The sequence below is a fragment of the Bubalus kerabau genome, chromosome 10, assembly GCF_029407905.1.
Source record: "Bubalus kerabau isolate K-KA32 ecotype Philippines breed swamp buffalo chromosome 10, PCC_UOA_SB_1v2, whole genome shotgun sequence".
Classification (NCBI taxonomy): Eukaryota; Metazoa; Chordata; class Mammalia; order Artiodactyla; family Bovidae; genus Bubalus; species Bubalus kerabau.
In genome coordinates this window covers 14,375,636-14,396,859 of record NC_073633.1, presented here as the reverse complement: position 1 = coordinate 14,396,859, position 21,224 = coordinate 14,375,636, and the positions used below count along the sequence as shown (strand labels likewise).

Here is a 21,224-nt window from a genome sequence, read left to right as displayed (position 1 = left end):
AAGAGCTGGACATGCCTGAGCGACTGAACTGAACTGAACTAAGACTGAGAACTACTGTTTAGTTCTTTTAGCCTCATACCAGCTATGGTCCAGTGAATAAACAGGAAAGTGGAAAAACAGCCTGGTCAGATGATTGGCTACCAGCTAATATGTTGCTTAGTTGTGTCTAACTCTTTTGTAACCCCATGGACTGTTGCCTGCTAGGTTCCTCTGTCCTTGGGATTTCCCAGGCAAGTACTGGAGTGGGTTACCATTTCTTTCTCCAGGGGATTCTTTCCCACTGAACCACCAGGAAGCCCACCAGTTAATAAATTCTGTCCCAAATCTTGTTTTTAACAGAATTTTTAAAAATGTCACTAAATTCTAGCTCTGTGACCTTGGGGAAGCTATTTAACTTCATTTTCCAACTGAGATTGCTAGTCTGTAAAATAAAGGCTCCCTTTCATGGCTAAGATTCTATGCAGTACCACCTTACAGAGTGCTTGGAGACTCTATGTTATCATAGCAGTCTTGGAGACTGCTATGTTATCTATATGAGCTGCATGATTATATCATTCTAATTAAGCCATCCTTAGTCTTTTACTCATTTCTGTTGCTGAAAGACAAAGGAGGAAAAAAGAGAAGAAAGAAAAAAGGAAGTGAAATCGAGTTTGAGATCTAGTTTATCATCCTTGAAACATGTGTCAGAGTATATTAAACTAACACCCATTGAATCATTCAGTTCAGTTCAGTTCAGTCGCTCAGTCGTGTCCGACTCTGTGACCCCATGAATCACAGCATGCCAGGCCTCCCTGTCCGTCACCAACTCCCGGAGTTCACTCAAATTCATGTCCATCAAGTCGGTGATGCCATCCAGTCATCTCATCCTCTGTCATCCCCTTCTCCTCCTGCCCCCAATCCCTCCCAGCATCAGAGTCTTTTCCAATGAGTCAGCTCTTCGCATGAGGTGGCCAAAGTACTGGAGTTTCAGCTTTAGCATCAGTCCTTCCAATGAACACCCAGGACTGATCTCCTTCAGAATGGACTGGTTGGATCTCCTTGCAGTCCAAGGGACTCTCAAGAGTCTTCTCCAACACCACAGTTCAAAATCATCAATTCTTCGGCCCTCAGCTTTCTTCACAGTCCAACTCTCACATCCATACATGAACACTGGAAAAACCATAGCCTTATCCTCATATATATCCAATTTCTGTTATAAAACTCTATTTCCATCGTAAAGTCTTAAGTATGCTATTTAGTTAATTATTTTCTAATTTGGAAATGTATGGGAATCCTTGGCTAGGAATGAATTGAAGTAATTCTTTAGATTGCTTTTATTTTAATTATTTTAACAGTTTCCTGCATGCATGCGGAGGTGCTGTAGTCATGTCACACTCTTTGTGACTCAATGGACTGTAGCCCACCAGGCTCCTCTGTCTGTGGGATTCTCCAGGCAAGACTACTGGAGTGATTGACATATTTCAAATGTACCACTGGAAAAGTTTGGATGCATATCTGTGCTCATGAAAGCATCACCACTTCAAAGACGGTGAATGCACCCCTCATCCCCGAAGTGTGTTCCTGCCCCTTGGTAATCCATACTCCCAGCCTTCCCTACACTCTACATGGCCCCAAGGAACTTTTCATCACTGCAGACTATTTTGCATTTTGCAGAGTTTTATATGAATTGAATCATACAATATATACTCTTTTGGGTATATGAAGATATAATACACAGCCTGGGAAAAAATATTGGCAAAGTATGTACCTGACAAGGACTTGTATCTAGAATGTATGAAGAACTTTCATAATCTTTGAGCCTAGATTCAGCATAATTGTAGAAGATTCAGTTCAGTTCAGTTCAGTCGCTCAGTTGTGTCCAACTCTTTGCGACCCCATGAATCTCAGCACGCCCGGCCTCCCTGTTCATCACCAACTCCCAGAGTTCACTCGGACTCACGTCCATCGAGTCAGTGATGCCATCCAGTCATCTCATCCTCTGTCATCCCCTTCTCCTCCTGCCCCCAATCCCTCCCAGCATCAGAGTCTTTTCCAATGAGTCAGCTCTTCACATGAGGTGGCCAAAGTACTGGAGTTTCAACTTTAGAATCATTCCTTCCAAAGAAATCCCAGGGCTGATCTCCTTTAGAATGGACTAGTTGGATCTCCTTGCAGTCCAAGGGACTCTCAAGAGTCTTCTCCAACACCACAGTTCAAAATCATCAATTCTTTGGCTCTCAGCCTTCTTCACAGTCCAACTCTGACATCCATACATGACCACAGGAAAAACCATAGCCTTGACTAGATGGACCTTTGTTGGCAAAGTAATGTCTCTGCTTTTGAATATGCTATCTAAGTTGGTCATAACTTTCCTTCCAAGGCGTAAGCGTCTTTTAATTTCATGGCTGCAGTCACCATCTGCAGTGATTTTGGAGCCCAGAAAAATAAAGTCTGACACTGTTTCCACTGTTTCCCCATCTATTTCCCATGAAGTGGTGGGACCGGATGCCATGATCTTCATTTTCTGAATGTTGAGCTTTAAGCCAACTTTTTCACTCTCCACTTTCACTTTCATCAAGAGGCTTTTGAGTTCCTCTTCACTTTCTGCCATAAGGGTGATGTCATCTGCATATCTGAGGTTATTGATATTTCTCCCGGCAATCTTGATTCCAGCTTGTGTTTCTTCCAGTCCAGCGTTTCTCATGATGTACTCTGCATATAAGTTAAATAAGCAGGGTGACAATATACAGCCTTGACGTACTCCTTTTCCTATTTGGAGCCAGTCTGTTGTTCATGTCCAGTTCTAACTGTTGCTTCCTGACCTGCATACAGATTTCTCAAGAGGCAGGTCAGGTGGTCTGGTATTCCCATCTTTTTCAGAATTTTCCACAGTTTATTGTGATCCACACAGTCAAAGGCTTTGGCATAGTCAATAAAGCAGAAATAGATATTTTTCTGGAACTCTCTTGCTTTTTCCATGATCCAGCAGATGTTGGCAATTTGATCTCTGGTTCCTTTGCCTTTTCTAAAACCAGCTTGAACATCAGGAAGTTCACGGTTCACGTATTGCTGAAGCCTGGCTTGGAGAATTTTGAGCATTACTTTACTAGTGTGTGAGATGAGTAGAAGATTATACAGATGTAGAAGTAGAGATGTAGAAGATTAGCTATTACCAAAAAACTGACTGTAAACATCCTTGTAGAAGTATTTGTATGGACTATGGCTTTCTTTTCTCTCAAGTTAATACCTATAGGTAGAATGACTGGATAAAATGAAAAGGATATTGCAATTTTTTAAGAAACTATTTTACAAAGTGATATACCAGTTTTTACATTTTATGTTCCCACCAGCAGTATATGAGAGTTCCAGTTTCTCCAAATCCTCATCAAACACTTGCTGTGATCAGCCTGTTTAACTTCAGTTATTCTAAGAGATGTGTAGTATCTTATCATGGTTTTAATTTGTTTCATTAATGACTTGATGCTTAACATCTTTTTTTATGCCATTCCTGTCTCTCTTTTCATGAAGCATCTGGTCAAATTTTTACTCATTTTTAACTGGGTTCGTTTTTTCCCTTATTTTTGAGTGTTGAAAGTTCTTCATATATTCTAGGTACAAGTCCTTGTCAGGTACATACAGCCAATATTTTTTCCCAGGCTGTGTATTATATCTTCATTTGTCCAATAGTGACTTTCAAAAAGAAGTTTTTAATTTTTGAATTTTTAAACTCCTTATCAGTTTGTTCCTTTATGAATCATGTTTTCATGTTGTATCTGAGAAATTTTTGCCTAACCCAAAGTCACAAAGATTTTCTGCTATTTTTTTCTACAGGTTCTATCATCTTTTTACATTTAGATCTGTAATTCAGTTTTAGTTAATTATTCTATCTGATAAAATGTATGAATGGAAGTTTATATTTTAGCATATAGACATACAGTTGTTTACAGCACCATTTGTTGAAACAGACTATATATTAAAACTACTTTGCCTTTGTACCTTTGTCCAAAAAAATTTGTTCATATAGGTTTAGGTCTGTTTCTGGACTCTATTGTGTTGTATTGATCTGTTTATCTTTCTTGATGAGGCTACCATACTGTCTTCATTATTGTAGCTTAAATTACATTGTGATAGCCCTGAAATTTTGTTGTTTTTTTACAGTGTTGTTTTAGCTATTCTAGGTCCCTTGAATTTCCATGAATCAGAAAGCCTGCTGGGATTTTGATTGGAATTGCATCCTGTCTATAGGTCAGTTTAAGTCTTCTAGCTCACGATGAGGTATATCTCTCCATTTATTTAGGCAGTCTTTAATTCCAATGATGTTTTGAAGTTTATGGGTCTTGCATATCTTTTTACAGATCTATCCTTAAGTATTTTGTATTTTGATAGTGGGCTTCTCTGGTGGCTCAGGTAGTAAAGAATCCACCTGCAATGAAGGAGTCTCAGGCTCAATTCCTGGATCAGAAAGATCCCCTGGAGAAGGAAATGGCTACCCACCCCAGTATTCTTGCCTGGAGAATTCCATGGACAGAGGAGACTGGTGGGTTATAGTTCATAAGGTCGCAAAGAGTTGATCATGACTGAGTGACTTGTAAATTTTTAACTTCAATTTTCAGTTGTTTATTGCTAGTATGTAGAAAACAATAGGTTTGTATATTGATCTCACATTCTGCAATGTTGTTAAACCCACTTAGTAGTTCTAGTACTTTAAAAAAATTTTTTCTTTGGATTTTCTACAATTGTGTGTATGAAAATAAAACTTTTTTTGTCTTTTTTTTTTTTTTTTCTAATCTGGATGCCTTTCATTTATTTTTCTTACCTTATTGTACCAGCTAGAACCTCTACTGGTTGAAACTGCAACAAATAGAAGTTGTCAGAGCAGACATGCTTATCTTGTTTCCCAATTTTAGATGCAAAACATTCATCATCATCATCAGTCTTTCATCATTAAGTATGCTGTTTGCTGTAAGTTTTTCATAGAGAAAGCTGTAGGATTTTCAGAGATGCTCTTTGTCAGGTTGAGGAGACTCCTTTCTGTTTTTAGTGCTAGAAGTTTTGTGTTTTGTTTTGTTTTAAAATTAGGAATATTAGATTTTGACAAGGGCTTTTTCTGGATCCATTGAGATAATCATATGGCTTTTCTTTTTTACTTTGTTATATGATGAATTGCATTTATTCTCAAATGTTAACCCAATTTTAATTTTGCCATAAAATCCATGTAGTAATGATGTATTATGTGTTTCTATGTTATTGGGTTTTATTTGATAATTTTTAAAAGAAATTTTGTAGCTACATCCTCTTCATAGGATGTGTTACAGCTTGCAACTATTTTGTTCATATTTCTTGATCTTTTGATATAACCTTCTTGAGAACAGGCTCTGGTAATACAAAATACGTTTTCAGCATTCTATCCCCAACACCTATCAGGGCTGGCATGTAGCAGATGAAGATAATGCCAGAGAAGTATTGGGGCCTCATCATGCAGGGTCTCATCTGCCAGGCTAGGGAGTCTGGAGTGTATCCTGGAGACACTGAGAAGACTTTAAAGGATTTTGTGCAAGGAATGACATTCTAGTGATGGAAAACAGATTAAGAGGGATTTACCCTGATAAGTGGGAGATCATTTTCCCAAATTGAAGCAATCCAATGGAGAGATGTTGAGGGCTTCAACGAAGGCAGTGGCCACAGGATGGAGAAGAAAGAGGTATGAATGATGATAAGAAGGTAGGATGGAGACCACATGAAGGACTGTTTGTGAAGGGAGTGGAAAATAGGATCTAGGATCCTGTTAATGAACTTGGAAACACAGGTGGGGTGTGATTGAGAGGTTGGAAGGACTTGTGAGATGTGGGGGGGCTATGGGACAGCCAAGTGGAGAGTCTCAGTGGCAGCTGAGCACATGAGTTTGGAGACTGCTCTGAAAGTATGGATTTGGATCATTCATATGTAGGTGGCAATTAAAGCCAGGGGAGTTCTGGGATCCCCTCTATAGCACCCTGTACTTACCTCTACTATGATATTTTCACACCCAATAATCCTGGCTGCCTCCTCAGCAGGACTCTGAGCTCCTGAGGACAGAGGCCGAGAACCCTCAGGGCTGGGGCTGGGGCCACCGTCTGTACAGTCTTAGGAAGTGTTTGACGCGTTTGAACCACGGCTCTGCCACCAACTGGTTCTAAAATAAACCAGTTGCCTAATCTAAAAGTGCTTCAGGTTTATCATCTCTAAAACGAAGAAAACATCCACCTTTTAAATTTGTTGTAAATATTAGATGAGCCAAAGAACATTTGTACCTCAATAAATGTTAGGCTTCTTCCAATCTTGTTGAATGGAATCTAATCAAATCTTTTATGGAAAACCAACTTTAGATAAAACCCTTTCAGTTTTTGAAGACCCCAGCTTTATTTCTTTGTATTTTCTTTAAAAATCATTTACTTTGCGTTTAGGTTTGAGTGCTCTACTTAAAACACCAAATGGGCAATTGTTCTTCACTATCATCTAGAGAGATGAAAGGTGTCATGAAACCTTGGTATTCTAATTGTTGCTAATGCAGTTAAGCATGAAAGTACCTCTGCGTCACTGCGGAGTACAGCACTTTGCTGTACTCCTGAGACTAACACACCGTCGTCAATCAACTATGCTCCAATTTTTTAAAAAGTACATCTGACAAAGCCACAAGCTCAGTTCCCTGTTCTCCTGTGAATCAAAAGACTCAAAGACTGAAAAGTACGATTTTCTTTGATGTTGAATCTATTAAAAGTCATTAAACACACACAATGAATGCTATTTTCATTTTGAAACATCTAGTTTGGATCAGATGCTAATTAACCTAATTATTGGCCTGGCTCATGAGTCATATTTTAATTATTTTCTCCAGGTTTTGATGTATCCACACTTTTCTTCTGGTTAATAGATTCCCTTTTCTAGTTGTGTCAGACTTTATCGAGAAGGAATGCTTAATTGATTAGCAGTTTGGGTTAGAAAAATGCTAGATGAATTTTTTGTTTTAAATATGCCAAGAGTAAAGAATAAAAAACTATATGAATATGAGAATATTCATTTCCAGCCAATAATAACAGACTGGAATTGCTACACTCATAGTTTAATATTTTGCTAATAAAGAGATAGGAAAATTGTGGTTATTATAAACTTACATGGACTGTTATAAAATTCTGCCAAGAGGAAAAGGAATCAAGAATGTGAAGCCTGGTTTTGACGTTTAGTGTTAACTCACTTTGTCACTTTGGGCAATAACCTTAACTTTGGGTCTCAATTTTCTTATATAAAAAATGACCTTGGACTAAGTTTTCTGCCTGCTTAAATCCTGTATGGTTCTAATTGTGTGACAATGAAATGAATGATGGTATAATTTGTTTTGATGGGGTGGTGGGCTGGTCAGATCCATTCCCTCAATGGAACAAACCCAGTATGTGACTTTATCAGTTTAACTGTTAAGACAAACATAGACGCACATGGTATTTGACAAATGACCAGAGAAAGCTAGTTCATTATAAGGACCATAGGTTAGTCATAATTAACTAACCTCTTCCAATAACACAAGAGAAGAATCTACACATGGGCATCACCAGATGGTCAACACCGAAATCAGATTGATTATATTCTTTGCAGCAAAGATGGAGAAGCTCTATACAGTCAGCAAAAATAAGACTGGGAGTTGACTGTGGCTCAGATCATGAACACCTTATTGTCAAATTCAGATTTAAATTGAAGAAAGTAGGGAAAACCATAGACCATTCAGGTATGACCTAAATCAAATCCCTTACGATTATACAGTGGAAGTGAGAAATAGATTTAAGGGACTAGATCTGATAGATAGAGTGCCTGATGAACTATGGGTGGAGGTTCGTGACATTGTACAGGAGACAGGGATCAAGATCAGCCCCAAGAAAAAGAAATGCAAAAAAGCAAAATGGCTGTCTAAGAGGCCTTACAAATAGCTGTGAAAAGAAGAGAAGTGAAAAGCAAAGGAGAAAAAGAAAGACATAAGCATCTGAATGCAGAGTTCCAAAGAATAGCAAGGAGAGATAAGAAAGCCTTCCTCAGTGATCACTGCAAAGAAATAGAGAAAAACCATAGAATGGGAAAGACTAGAGATCTCTTCAAGAACATTAGAGATACCAACAGAACATTTCATGCAAAGATGGGCTCGATAAAGGACAGAAATGGTAGGGACCTAACAGAAGCAGAAGATATTATGAAGAGGTGACAAGAATACACAGAAGAACTGTCCAAAAAAGATCTTTAAGACTCAGATAATTACGATGGTGTGATCATTCACCTAGAGCCAGACATCCTGGAATGTGAAGTCAAGTGGGCCTTAGGAAGCATCACTACGAATAAAGCTAGTGGAGGTAATGGAATTTCAGTTGAGCTATTTCAAATCCTGAAGGATGATGCTGTGAAAGTGCTGCACTCAATATGCCAGCAAATTTGGAAAACTCAACAGTGGTCACAGGACTGGAAAAGGTCAGTTTCATTCCAATCCCTAGGAAAGGCAAAGCCAAAGAATGCTCAAACTATTGCACAATTGCACTCATCTCACACGCTAGTAAAGTAATGCTCAAAATTCTCCAAGCCAGGCTTCAACAGTACGAGAACCATGAACTTCCAGATGTTCAAGATGGTTTTAGAAAAGGCAGAAGAATCAGAGATCAAATTGCCACATCCGTTGAATCATCAAAAAAGCAAGAGAATTCTAGAAAAACATCATCTATTTCTGCTTTATTGACTATGCCAAAGCCTTTGACTGTGTGGATCACAACAAACTGTGGAAAATTCTTCAACAGGTGGGAATTCCAGACCACCTGACCTGCCTCTTGAGAAATCTGTATGCAGATCAGGAAGCAACAATTAGAACTGGACATGGAACAACAGACTGGTTCCATATTGGAAAAGGAGTACATCAAGTACATATTGTCACCCTGTTTATTTAACTTCTATGCAGAGTACATCATGAGAAACGCTGGGCTGGAAGAAGCACAAGCAAGAATCAAGATTGCCGGGAGAAATGTCAATAACCTCAGATATGCAGATGACACCACCCTTATGGCAGGAAATGAAGAAGAACTAAAGAGCCTCTTAATGAAAGTGAAAGAGGAGACTGAAAAAGTTGGCTTAAAGCTCAACATTCAAAAAACTAAGATCATGGTACCTGGTCCCATCACTTCATGGCAAATAGATGGGGAAACAGTGGAAGACTTTATTTTTCTGGGCTCCAAAATCACTGCAGATGGTGACTGCAGCCATGAAATTAAAAGATGCTTGCTCCTTGGAAGAAAAATTATGACCAACTTAGCATATTAAAAAGCTGAGACATTACTTTGTCAACAAAGGTCTGTCTAGTCAAGGCTATGGTTTCTCCAGTAGTCACGAATAAATGTGAGAGTTGGACTATAAAGAAAGCTGAGTGCTGAAGAACTGATGCTTTTGAACTGTGGTTTGGAGAAGACTCTTGAGAATCCCTTGGACTGCAAGGAGATTCAACCAGTCCATCCTGAAGGAAATCAGTCCTGAATATTCATTGGAAGGACTGATGTTGAAGTTGAAACTCCAATACTTTGGTCACCTGATGTGAAGAACTAACTCATTTGAAAAGACCCTGATTCTGGGAAAGATTGAAGGCAGGAGGGGAAGGCGACAACCGAGGATAAGATGGTTTGATGGCATCACCGACTCAATGGACATGAGTTAACTCCGGGAGTTGGTGATGGACGGGGAAGCCTGGTGCGCTGCAGTCCGTGGGGTTGCAAAGAGTGGGACATGACTGAGCAACTGAACTGAACTGAACTAGTTTAGTCATGGCCACGTGCTTTCCAAAGGGAGTCCCATGAGAACTGTTTTTAGTGCGTGATTCCTGGCCTCATTTTAAATAGGAATTTTCCAGGAATGTGTTAAGGGGCAGTGGTGGAAGTCTGTTACCGTGGTCTCCGTCTCTGCTCTGTGACTGGCGGTAGCCGTGCTGAGCGGGCTCTCTGCCACTCTCCCCACGCCTCTAGACGCTGGGGTGTGACCCTCACCAGTGCTATACCTGGTTTCCAAATGGACTTTCCTGAAACCCAGGGTGTTACACTAACTCTCTTATGCTTTGGGAAACTTTTAAAAGGATCTTGGCCAAAAGTTCAATCACAGCAATGACTGCTTTGAATTTTCTGATGGGTTTTGACTCCAAATATATGAAACAGAAAAGATTTTTAACGTTTCTTTCCCAGTCTGTAGGAGCCCACCACCCTGACTTCGTCTCAGAACATTCCTTCCACTGCTCTTTTCAAGTTCACTTAGCTACATGTGTGAAAACCCTCCACTGTTCTGAGAATCCCAACCCTAAATATACTGGTTTAATTGATTTCATTTCCATGTGCGTTTTGGTAATGTGTGTGTTTTTTAATAAAGCTAAAAAGATAATTAATTACATTTCACTTAAAATCCACTTAATGTTTTCATCTGTGTGGATGCTATATTTAGGATATATCACAGGTGACTGCGTTAATGACTCTTATTGCTTTTTAAAAATTAATAGATTAACAATATAAGCCAAAACTATTTTAAGGTATAATTTCAGTGCCCCAGAAATGTTTCTCAAAGACTTTAACAGCTATTTATATAGTTAATTTGGTAGTGACTCATTAAGAAATACAGTTCTGTTCCCAGGTCATCCTGAAGATACCAATTTTAATCCCAGCACTTACCTTCAGACACATTTTCCTTTCTCATTTGTAATGAATATCTATATAATAAAGCCTATAAACTTGGGAGGAAAGGCAAGTAAAATGAGACTGGACTGCTATCACCCCACTTTAAATCTTCCCAAGTCAGGGCCAAGGTTAGCTTCAGTTCAGTCGCTCAGTCATGTCCAACTCTTCATGACCCCATGGACTGCAGCACACCAGGCTTCCCTGTCCTTCACCAACTCCCCGAGTTAACTCAAACTCATGTCTATTGAGTCAGTGATGCCATCCAACCTTTTCATCCTCTGTCATCCCCTTCTCCTCCTGCCTTCAACCTTTCCCAGCATCAGGATCTTTTCCAATGAGTCAGTTCTTCACATCAAGTGGGCAAAGTATTGGAGTTTCAACTTCAACATCAGTCCTTCCAATGAATATTCAGAACTGATTTCCTTCAGGATTGACTGGTTTGATCTCCTTGCAGCCCAAGGGACTCTCAAGAGTCTTCTCCAACACCACAGTTCAAAAGCATCAGTTCATTGGCGCTCAGCTTTCTTTATGGTCCAACTCTCAAATCCATATATGACTACTGGAAAAACCATAGCTTTGACTAGACAAATCTTTGTTGGCAAAGTAATGTCTCTGCTTTTTAGTATGCTGTCTAGATTGGTCATAGCTTTCCTTCCAGAGAGCAAGCATCATTTAATTTCATGGCTGCAGTCACCATCTGCAGTGATTTTGGAGCCCAAAAAAATAAAGTCTGCCATTGTTTCCATTGTTTCCCCGTCTATTTGCCATGAAGTGATGGGACTGGATGCCATGATCTTAGTTTTCCGAATGTTGAGTTTTAAGCCAACTTTTTCACTCTCCTCTTTCACTTTCATTAAGAGGCTCTTTAGTTCTTCACTTTTTGCCATAAGGGTGGTGTCATCTGCGTATCTGAGGTTATTGGAATTTCTCCTGGAAATCTTGATTCCAGCTTGTGCTGCATCCAGTCTGCCATTTCAGATGATGTACTCTGCATATAAGTTAAATAAGCAGGGTGACAATATGCATCCTTGACGTATTCCTTTCTCAATTTGAAACCAGTTGTTTGTTCCCTGTCTGGTTCTAACAGTTGCTTTTTGACCCACATACAGATTTCTCAGGAGACAGGTAAGGTGGTCTGGTATTCCCATCTCTTGAAGAGTTTTCCACAGATTGTTTTGATCCACACAGTCAAAGGCTTTGATGTAGTCAATAAAGCAGAAGTAGATGTTTTTCTGGAACTCTCTTGCTTTTTCTATGATCCAATGGATGTTGGCAATTTGATCTCTGGTTCCTCTGCCTTTTCTAAAACCAGCTTGAACATCTGGAATTTCACAGTTCACGTATTGCTGAAGCCTGGCTTGGAGAATTTTGAGCATTACTTTACTAGCATGTGAGATGAGTGCAATTGTGCAGTAGTTTGAACATTCTTTGACATTGCCCTTCTTTGGGACTGGAATGAAAACTGACCTTTTCCAGTCCTGTGGCCACTGCTGAGTTTTCCAAATTTACTGGCATATTGAGTGCAGCATTTTCACAGCATCATCTTTGAGGATTTGAAATAGCTCCACTGGAATTCCATCACATCCACTAGCTTTGTTCATAGTGATGCTTCTTAAGTCCCAATTGACTTAACATTCCAGGATGTCTGGCTCTAGGTGAGTGATCACACCATTGGGTTATCTGTGTCATGAAGATCTTTTTTGGACAGTTCTTCTGTGTATTCTTGCCACCTCTTCTTAATATCTTCTACTTCTGTTAGGTCCATACCATTTCTGTCCTTTATCGAGCCCATCTTTGCATGAAATGTTCTGTTGGTATCTCTAATGTTCTTGAAGAGATCTCTAGTCTTTGCCATTCTATTGTTTTCCTCTATTTCTTTGCATTGATCACTGAGGAAGGCTTTCTTATCTCTCCTTGCTATGGCTTCCCTGATAGCTCAGTTGGTCAAGAATCCACTTGCAATGCAAGAGACCCCAGTTTGATTCCTGGGTTAGTAAGATCCCCTGGAGAAAGGATAGGCTACCCACTCCAGTATTCTTATGCTTACCTTCTGGCTCGTCTGATAAAGAATCTGCCTGCAATGTGGGAGACCCGAGTTCGATCCCTGGGTTGGGAAGATCCCCTGGAGAAGGGAAAGGCTACCCAGTCCACTATTCTGGCCTGGAGAATTTGGTGGACTGTATAGTTGATGGGGTCACAAAAAGTTGGACATGACTGAGCATCTTTCACTTTCATACGTTAGCTTAGGAAGCAACAGTTGTCTCACAGGACAAGTGTTATCTCTTATCTGTGTTATTTAAGTATGTGTTCCTTACATTTTTATTGTTTGAGTATTAGTTTTCATTCATCTGAGGACGATATTGCTGACAAGATCATTTCTTAATTAAGGGATATATAGGCATAGAGGTTAAGTTTCATTAATATTAACTTCCAGGACATTTTCAAATTCTTTCATATAGTATAAAAATGTTACTGTGTAGTGAATATCATTCAAAATAGGTTCAGGGTACCTAAAAATAATATTTTTAATTAGTTGATTTATTTTGGATTGAAATATAATTCATTTACAATGTTGTGCTAGTTTCAAGTATTCAGCAAAATGATTCAGTTATACATATTTTTTTCAGATCTTTTCTCATATAGGTTAATACAGAATATTGAGTAGAATTTCCTGTGCTATACAATAGGTCCTTGTTGGTTATCTATTTTATATGTAGTTATATATATATATATGTTATTCCCAAGTTCCTAATTTATCCCTCCACCTTTCCCCTTTGGCAACCATACATTTGTTTTCTATGTCTGTGAGTCTTTTTCTTTTTTTTTTTTTTAATTTTATTTTATTTTTAAACTTTACATAATTGTATTAGTTTTGCCAAACATCAAAATGAATCCGCCACAGGTATACATGTGTTCCCCATCCTGAACCCTCCTCCCTCCTCCCTCCCCATACCATCCCTCTGGGTCGTCCCAGTGCACCAGCCCCAAGCATCCAGTATCATGCATCGAACCTGGACTGGCAACTCATTTCATACATGATATTTTACATGTGAATCTTTTTCTGTTTTGTAAATAAGTTCATTTGTATCATTTTTTTAAAATTCAACATATATGTGATATCATATATTTTTCTTTCTAAATAATTTAAAAGAAACATTCTTTAGCTATGCAGGCCAATGATAGACTCTAGGCACAATCATTTAAAAAATTCATATGGATAAAATCTAAAGCTGAGTCTCATGAAAGACCCTTAACTTTGCTAGGCCTTCTCTTCATAAGTTGGGCATAAAATCATCGGTCTTATAGAAACTTTGCGGGGATTAAATGAGCTCATGATTGTAAAGCCCTAGGCATAGAGTCTGGCACATAGCAAATGCCTAATAAATTATAAATATTAATATTATCTATTATGAATTTGTTACTTTAATTTTTCCTTTTAAAGGAAGTTTTCTGGGGTTCCCCACTTCCCTGTTTCTTGTGATTAATGGATCCCTTACACTCCTGCTTGCGTTGTTTGGTCGCTAAGTTGTATCCAACTCTTTGCGACCCCATGGACTGTAGCCTACCAGGCTCAGACTCTGTCCATGGGATTTCCTAGACAGGAATACTGGAGTGGGTTGCCACTTCCTTCTCCTGCTTAGACTTAGTTTAAATTGTGAATTTGGTGGAGTTGGGCTCCCCTTCCAGCACACCTTATTCCCCCACCTGCCAGGACCCCTTAAAGTCCCTCTTCTTGGAAATTGTGGTCACGGCAAGGTTTCACCACAGCTCCACTGAAGATGTGTCAGATACCGGCTTAAATAGCTCAGTGAAGGCAGCTCAAAGTAGATGAAAAGAACAGAGCTGGGACTCCTGAGATCTTGGTTCAGTGTCTTTGTCTAGGTTAACTCAAACTTCTTTTAGACCCCAAATCCACCTCTATGAATGTTGGGAAGATCGACTTATAAGTGCAAGGGCTTTGGGAGAAGGTTATTCAGACGGTAGCTATCAGAAAGCCCCATCTTTCAAACCCTTTACAAAACTGTAGCTGACAGAAGGGTGCCCCAGCCCCGCTCTCTTACCCCAGAAAGAGCTAATTATACTCCTTTTTGAGCTCCCACTGTAATACCTCTATCATAGCATCTGTCTGTGGGCCTTAGACATGCATTAGACATTTTTTTTTTGTTTTAAAATTTCAAAACACTGTGATTTTAACACTCATAGAACAAGCAGAAGTAACACTGAATCACATTTCAAATTGGTATAACTTATTTGTACATGTCATATTTTACCATGTTTCCAGTAATCTCAAACTATTATTTTTTCTGCTGATATGTTAAAACACTAAGCAGATGAAATAATTTCAGCACTGAGCATGTTGTAATGTGGAGGGAAAGAGGTCATATCTCCTGCGGGACCTCCCAGAGGCTGCAAGATCCTGTGGTTTTAGCTCTGAATACCCTGTATCTAGTATCTGATACACAGCAGGGGCATGACAACAGTTGAGTAAACAGTTGAAAGAAAATTCTTCAATAGGGACTCAGGAGAACCTCAAAGCTTCAAGACCTAGGTGAATCTCCTAACAGCAAAGATTCAGATTCCATAACAGGAGGTGAGGACTCTATTCAGGGTTTCCCAGAGCTCCAAAATTACACTGTTTAGAGCATGGCCACTCAGCACTGTATGCTTTTCCATACAAGAATGTGTGCAACTTCATTTCATTGCAATCATTCACTTCCTATATAGACAGTAACTCTAAAAACACTCCTTGTTATCATATATCCATGATAGCAAGTCTTCTTTTTAAAAAGATAACAAAAATTAAAAAAAAAAAAACCTGTTGTAGAATTCTTTCTGTATTTAGACAAGCATTCTAACTATAATGAACTTGGTTTGTTTTGACTTGTGTTATCCTGAATTTATCCTACATAGAATTCAGATGAACACACTCTTCCTGTGTTTGTTGCTTTGTTTAACCCCAGTTGTCCCAACTTAGATAACATGGATTCTAGTCTTCTTTGAATTTTTATCTGGCTTCATAATAAAGCCTGTAGCTGGTCCTCACTATCTGCATTACAGTGGAGGGGAAAGAATTGGACTTTGGTTTTATAATTCTTTTAATCTTGGCCAGTGGAAGCTTTCTTTAGCTTCCTGTATAGTCAGCAATTTAAAGTTGCAATATCCGTAGAAATGATACTGCATTGTAGGGCTTGTCCTAAGAAGTTGAGTCAGTAAAGGAGTGAGTTGGAGAGGCTCTCAGGCAGAGGGGGTGTGAGGACTGCCCCTGCTGCTTCACTGAGAGGTGAAGTGAAAGTGAAAATTGCTCAGTTGTGTCCAACTCTTTGCAACCCCATGGACTATACAAGGCATGGAATTCTCCAGACCAGAATACTGGTAGCCTTTCCCTTCTCCAGGGGATCTTCCCAACCCAGGGATCGAACCAGGTCTCCCACACTGCAGGTGGATTCTTTACCAGCTGAGGCACAAAGGAAACTGAGAGGTGAAGGGGCTTATTACACCCAATCCTAAATGTGTGCAGAAAGAGCTGCATAAATCCCAAATGTTGGTAGCAAAGGACTTGTTTGGCATGAAAGAGCATTTCCTTTCTTCTTTGACCAGTAAAGAAATCAAAATTATTGCTTCCTTCCTATTCTTTCAGAGAGTAGTTAGTCTAGGAGAACTTTGTCTTCCACACTATAAATCTAAGTCATCAGAGATGTGACTTGACTATCACACAGTCTTTTCCCCCTTAAGATAAGAGATGGACACATACATGTTGAAGACTTACCCCAGTGCCTCACCTGGGTCAGCCATCTCCCTCTGCACTCTCAGTGCTCTTAGCCTCTGACTAGTTTCTCACGTCTGTCCCGTGTCCTTGGCATTCTCGTTGCATAGAGCTGTGTCTCCTTTACTAGCTAAGTATCTCTGCTGAGGAGTCATGGCTCACCTGTTTGTACGGTTGGTTACTAATAAATATGAAACTCCTGAAGTTTGCATGATTCCTACTTTTCTTAATGCATAAGAGTGGACTCAAGGTCATCCCTATAACATTGTCACTCTCACTCGCTTGCACTGCATTGGGAAGAGCCCTGAGTGTGCCCAGGGGACTGCACTAGGCATGAGACTGTCATCTGTCATGTGTTGTGGGAAAGGAGGTGGGGGGAGGTTGAAAAGCGCAGCTTTAGAGAATAAGCTCTTTAATCAGAATGTCTGTATCTGACTAATTTTGTAGCCCACCCAGGGCTCAGTGTGATGCCTCTCATAGTATGAGCTCAATATGTTTCCTGCGTGAACTGACAATGCAACCCAGTGGGTTAATACATTCCAGGAACCCTTATTCTGAAGAAGGGGGAAAAAGTAGACATTTTGGAGTTGCTTTAGCATCATATTTCCAAAAAGTGTATTTCCTTCTTAGGAAAGGCTTATTTCGGGTAGAAATTGAGCCACACCTTGCCCACTGCCCACCAGTCCCACTGTCCAGAATCATCAGGCGCAAGGGTACCTTTCATAACCCACCATCACAATATCAGGCCTCGTGTGTTCCTGCCTGGGTAGTTCTGGTACAATTATCAGAAGTTATTACCCTTAAGTCTCACCCATTCTGAAGCAATACATGGCCGATGCTGTCAACTGAGGACTAAGAAATATTTGTCTAGACATTTGATCCAATCTGTATTTTTATTTAATGTGTAATTGGTGAGAAAATAGCAAAGACAAATTTAAATGCTTGCATCTCTAACCTTGTCACAGTGTCTGAGCATTCATTCATCATCATTATCTTGGATTCCTGCAGCCAGCAGACTTCATAGGAAAGCAGGCACTGAAACAGATTAAAGCCAAGGGGCTGAAACGGAGGCTGGTCTGCCTCACCTTGGCAACGGACGATGTTGATCCGGAGGGAAATGAAAGCATCTGGTATGATGGCAAGGTGAGTGCTGAAGCCCCATAGTGAGGGGCCGCCACAGTTCTTCTGCAGCAGAAACTCCTTGTCTGTGTTTCTGTTTACAGTCTTTTTGCTAGGTATTTATCTATTGTTGAGATGACACTCTTTTGGATTCAGAACTGACAGTCAAGAGACAGAGATTACTTAACTGAAAGGAAAATGTGAAATGTTGCCCATTTTGGAAAACATCATGTTCTATATGTTTTAATGAAAGACAATAAACGGCAAGACTTGAATACACTGGTCAGTGAGGAAGGTACGATTTAGAAGGTTAGGAGATAAAATGACCTATTGATTCGCCACATCCATATCAATGAATACAAGAGTAACATTTTATAAAGAACTTGGTGTTCTGACTTAGCTTCTCTGGGATCTTTCAGAAGGAGGCAATTCTGACCTCAGCATATTAACAGAAAAAAAATTCAAATGAAAATTTTTATGACAAGGGAGGGTAGAACCTTAGGAAGTAAAGTGGAAATCTTTCAGTTCTTCAGGAGGAGTTAGATCACCTTCTTCTCCCTTTGGGATGCTACATTTCATTCTCTCGCTTGTTAAAGCTAGAGTTAGATAACTTATCAACAGAACTTCACTTCCTCCCTCTTTTTATGACTAGTTATAAAACCCACTTTGGCTCAGCATTTTGCTGTGTTTTACCTGGTGTTGCCAGACAGTGTAAAGAATCTGCCTGCAATGTAGAAGATGGGGTTTGATCCTGGGGTCAGGAAGATCCCCGGAGAAGGAAATAGGAAGCCAGTCCAGTATTCTTGTCTGGGAAATCCCATGGACGGAGGAGCCTGATGGGCTACAGTCTGTGGGGTCGCAATGAGTTGGACACGTCTTAGTGACTTAACAACAAACAACAACAACAAAACAACAACCAGACAGGGGTTATCAGGCAGGGACAATGTGGCAACCAAAGGGCCTTTAAGACTCATCTAATAGCTGTTCTGTATTGAGCAGGGTCTGCTCGGCCAACACTCACAGATTCAGAGCTTCTGTGCTAAAGTGTTTCCTCATGCATTGCAGCCTACTTAATATTTGTTTGCATTTTCCCATCAGTTCAGTGACCAAAAGCACTGGTAGTGGGGAGAGCCAGTGGGATCAAATCTTAGCTTTCAGTTTACTAAAGAAATGGCACCTGGGCTAAGGGGTCACTTTGACATGGAGCTAACTTGTACAGATTTCCTATTTGTGCTGGATATTTTTCATGTCATCCCATTTACTTTTATAACTACCCTCTCAGATATGTATGATGGTTCCCATTTAAAGATGAGGCTTTGGGATTCAGAGAGATTAGACAACTTGCTTGAGGCCACACACTATAACATGTGGCTGGCAGAGTTGATTTCTGACCCAGGTACAGTTGGACTTAAAATTGCTTATCCTCTCTTCTAAGCCATGTTGAATTCCCTCATTTTCTCCCTTCTCTGTCTCTTATGGCCCCTGTATTCTCCTAAGCACTTCATTGTATACCCACAGTTCTTGCACATCTCAGTAACAGATGGATGTCATAGTTGATACTATGAAACCAGTAGATCTTTTCTCAGATCTGAAGCTTTTTCTCAAATGCCTCAGCTTTAACTGTGTTGAGTTTGCTCTTCTGTTTGTACCATACTTACTCTTAACTCACAGCCTTCACTTACTCTTTCTGTTCCAGATCCCTGGTTCAGTCCTCTTCTTAATATGTTCTTTTTCTGGTTTCAGATTTGCCTATGATTTCCACTTAAAATCCCTCTACCATCAGCTAACTGCATGAGCCTCTCTGTGTCTCGGTATTCTTATCTGTAAAGTGAAGCCACTTAGTGTGATAATGTCTAAAGTTCTTTCTGCCTCTAATTAATTTTTCCCTTGTCACTATATTTCATCCCCCACCTCATCTTTGAATTTGTTCTACATTTTTCACTCTATTCTCATTCAATTTTCTTGGTCTTCTGATATGGTCCACACCCATCCTTCTTCTGGCTCTTTTACTTGGCCATGGAATGAAGGACAGATTATGTTGTAATATTCTATATGCAATCCCACCACTGACCATGATCCACTGACAGATTTCTGCTGCTGCTGCTAAGTCACTTCAGTCGTGTCCGACTCCGTGCGACCCCATAGACGGCAGCCCACCAGGATGCCCCGTCCCTGGGATTCTCCAGGCAAGAATGCTGGAGTGGGTTGCCATTTCCTTCTCCCATCTTAAATGTGACCATACCCAAGTTAAAAAAACTGGAATCCTGTACCTTAAACTTATACAATATTATATGTCAATGATAGCACAACAAATCTGAGGAAAAAAAGAAAAACCCTGGAAACCCAAGTTCTATTTTTAAATTTTATTTCCTTTGCCCTCTCTGTGCACCGAATTATCTTTTTATATTTTTCATCTTTTCATTACATGCCATATGTTTATAGAGCTGCCAATCCAATTGTAATTTTAGTTATTAATAATATTTCTCAGGGACTCCCCTGGTGGTAGAAATCTTGGGCAAATCTGAAACTAGGGACTTTCCTGGTGGTTAAGACATTGCCTCCCAAGGCAAGGGTTGTGGGTTCGATCCCTGGTCAGAGAGCTAAGATCCCATGTGCTACATGGCCAAAAAAGCAAGACATAAAACAGAAGCAATATTGTAGCAAATTCAAAAAAGGCTTTGCAAAAATATTTTTAAAATACTTCTCTTAAATTTCCTGATATCAGTGTGTCTGCTCTTTGATGCTTAAATCAATTTATCATGGGGGTGACCCTCTTTGACCTACTTTATACTCTAGAATGATATGAAAACTTTTTTTGATTTTTATTTCCTGACTTTATCTGGACTTATACTACCTTTGGTATTTGATATTATATTCTTGCAGGTAGATATTTGCAATGCTAGCAATAGGATTAATTTCTAGCATTGCAAATATAATTAATTTGTTTGTTCAACAAATCTGTATGTCTACTAAGTGATAGCAATATTCTAGGTACAAAGGTTGCAGCAGTGAACAAATCAGACAATCACTGCCCCCATGGAGCTTATATTTTAGGGAGGGGAGAGACAAACAATGAACATTAAATAAAATAAATAGCATGTCAGAGGATGATGAGTACTTTGGGGAAATATTAAGTCTCGTTGGGAGATGGCAGTGCTGGAGGAATGGATTATGATTTTAAGTAAGGTTTCATTTTTAAAAATCAAGGCATAAGAGTATGCATGCTGCTGCTGCTAAGTCGCTTCAGTCGTGTCTGACTCTGTGCGACCCCATAGACAGCAGCCCACCAGGCTCCTCTGTCCCTGGGATTCTTCAGGCAAGAACACTGGAGTGGGTTGCCATTGCCTTCTCCAATGCATGCATGCTGCTAAGTCACTTCAGTAGTGTCTGACTCTGTGTGACCCTATGGACAGCAGCCCACCAGGCTCCTCCGTCCACAGGATTCTCTAGGTAAGAATACTGGAGTGGGTTGCCATTTCCTTCTCCAAGAGTATGCATGAGAAAGGTTTTAATTAGTTTAAAAAAAAAAAAAAACAGCTTTGTTGGGAAGTAAGTTTTGAAGAAAAACTTTTTGATAAGGAAGTTGGGAGAGTTTAGAAAGTCTTCTTTTTCATTATTAATAAACCAAAACACACAGGGATAGCCAAATAAAT

The 21,224-nt window shown here is 39.7% G+C and overlaps 1 protein-coding gene across 1 annotated transcript in view; it reads left to right on the top strand.

Moving 5' to 3' along the window:
• Positions 1-21,224, top strand: part of DMGDH (dimethylglycine dehydrogenase) — an 85,023-nt gene that overhangs the window by 60,253 nt on the left and 3,546 nt on the right. The window contains exon 15 of the mRNA XM_055536656.1: positions 17,461-17,595. Coding sequence (XP_055392631.1) covers positions 17,461-17,595 — 135 coding nt within the window. The remainder of the gene's footprint in view (positions 1-17,460; positions 17,596-21,224) is intronic.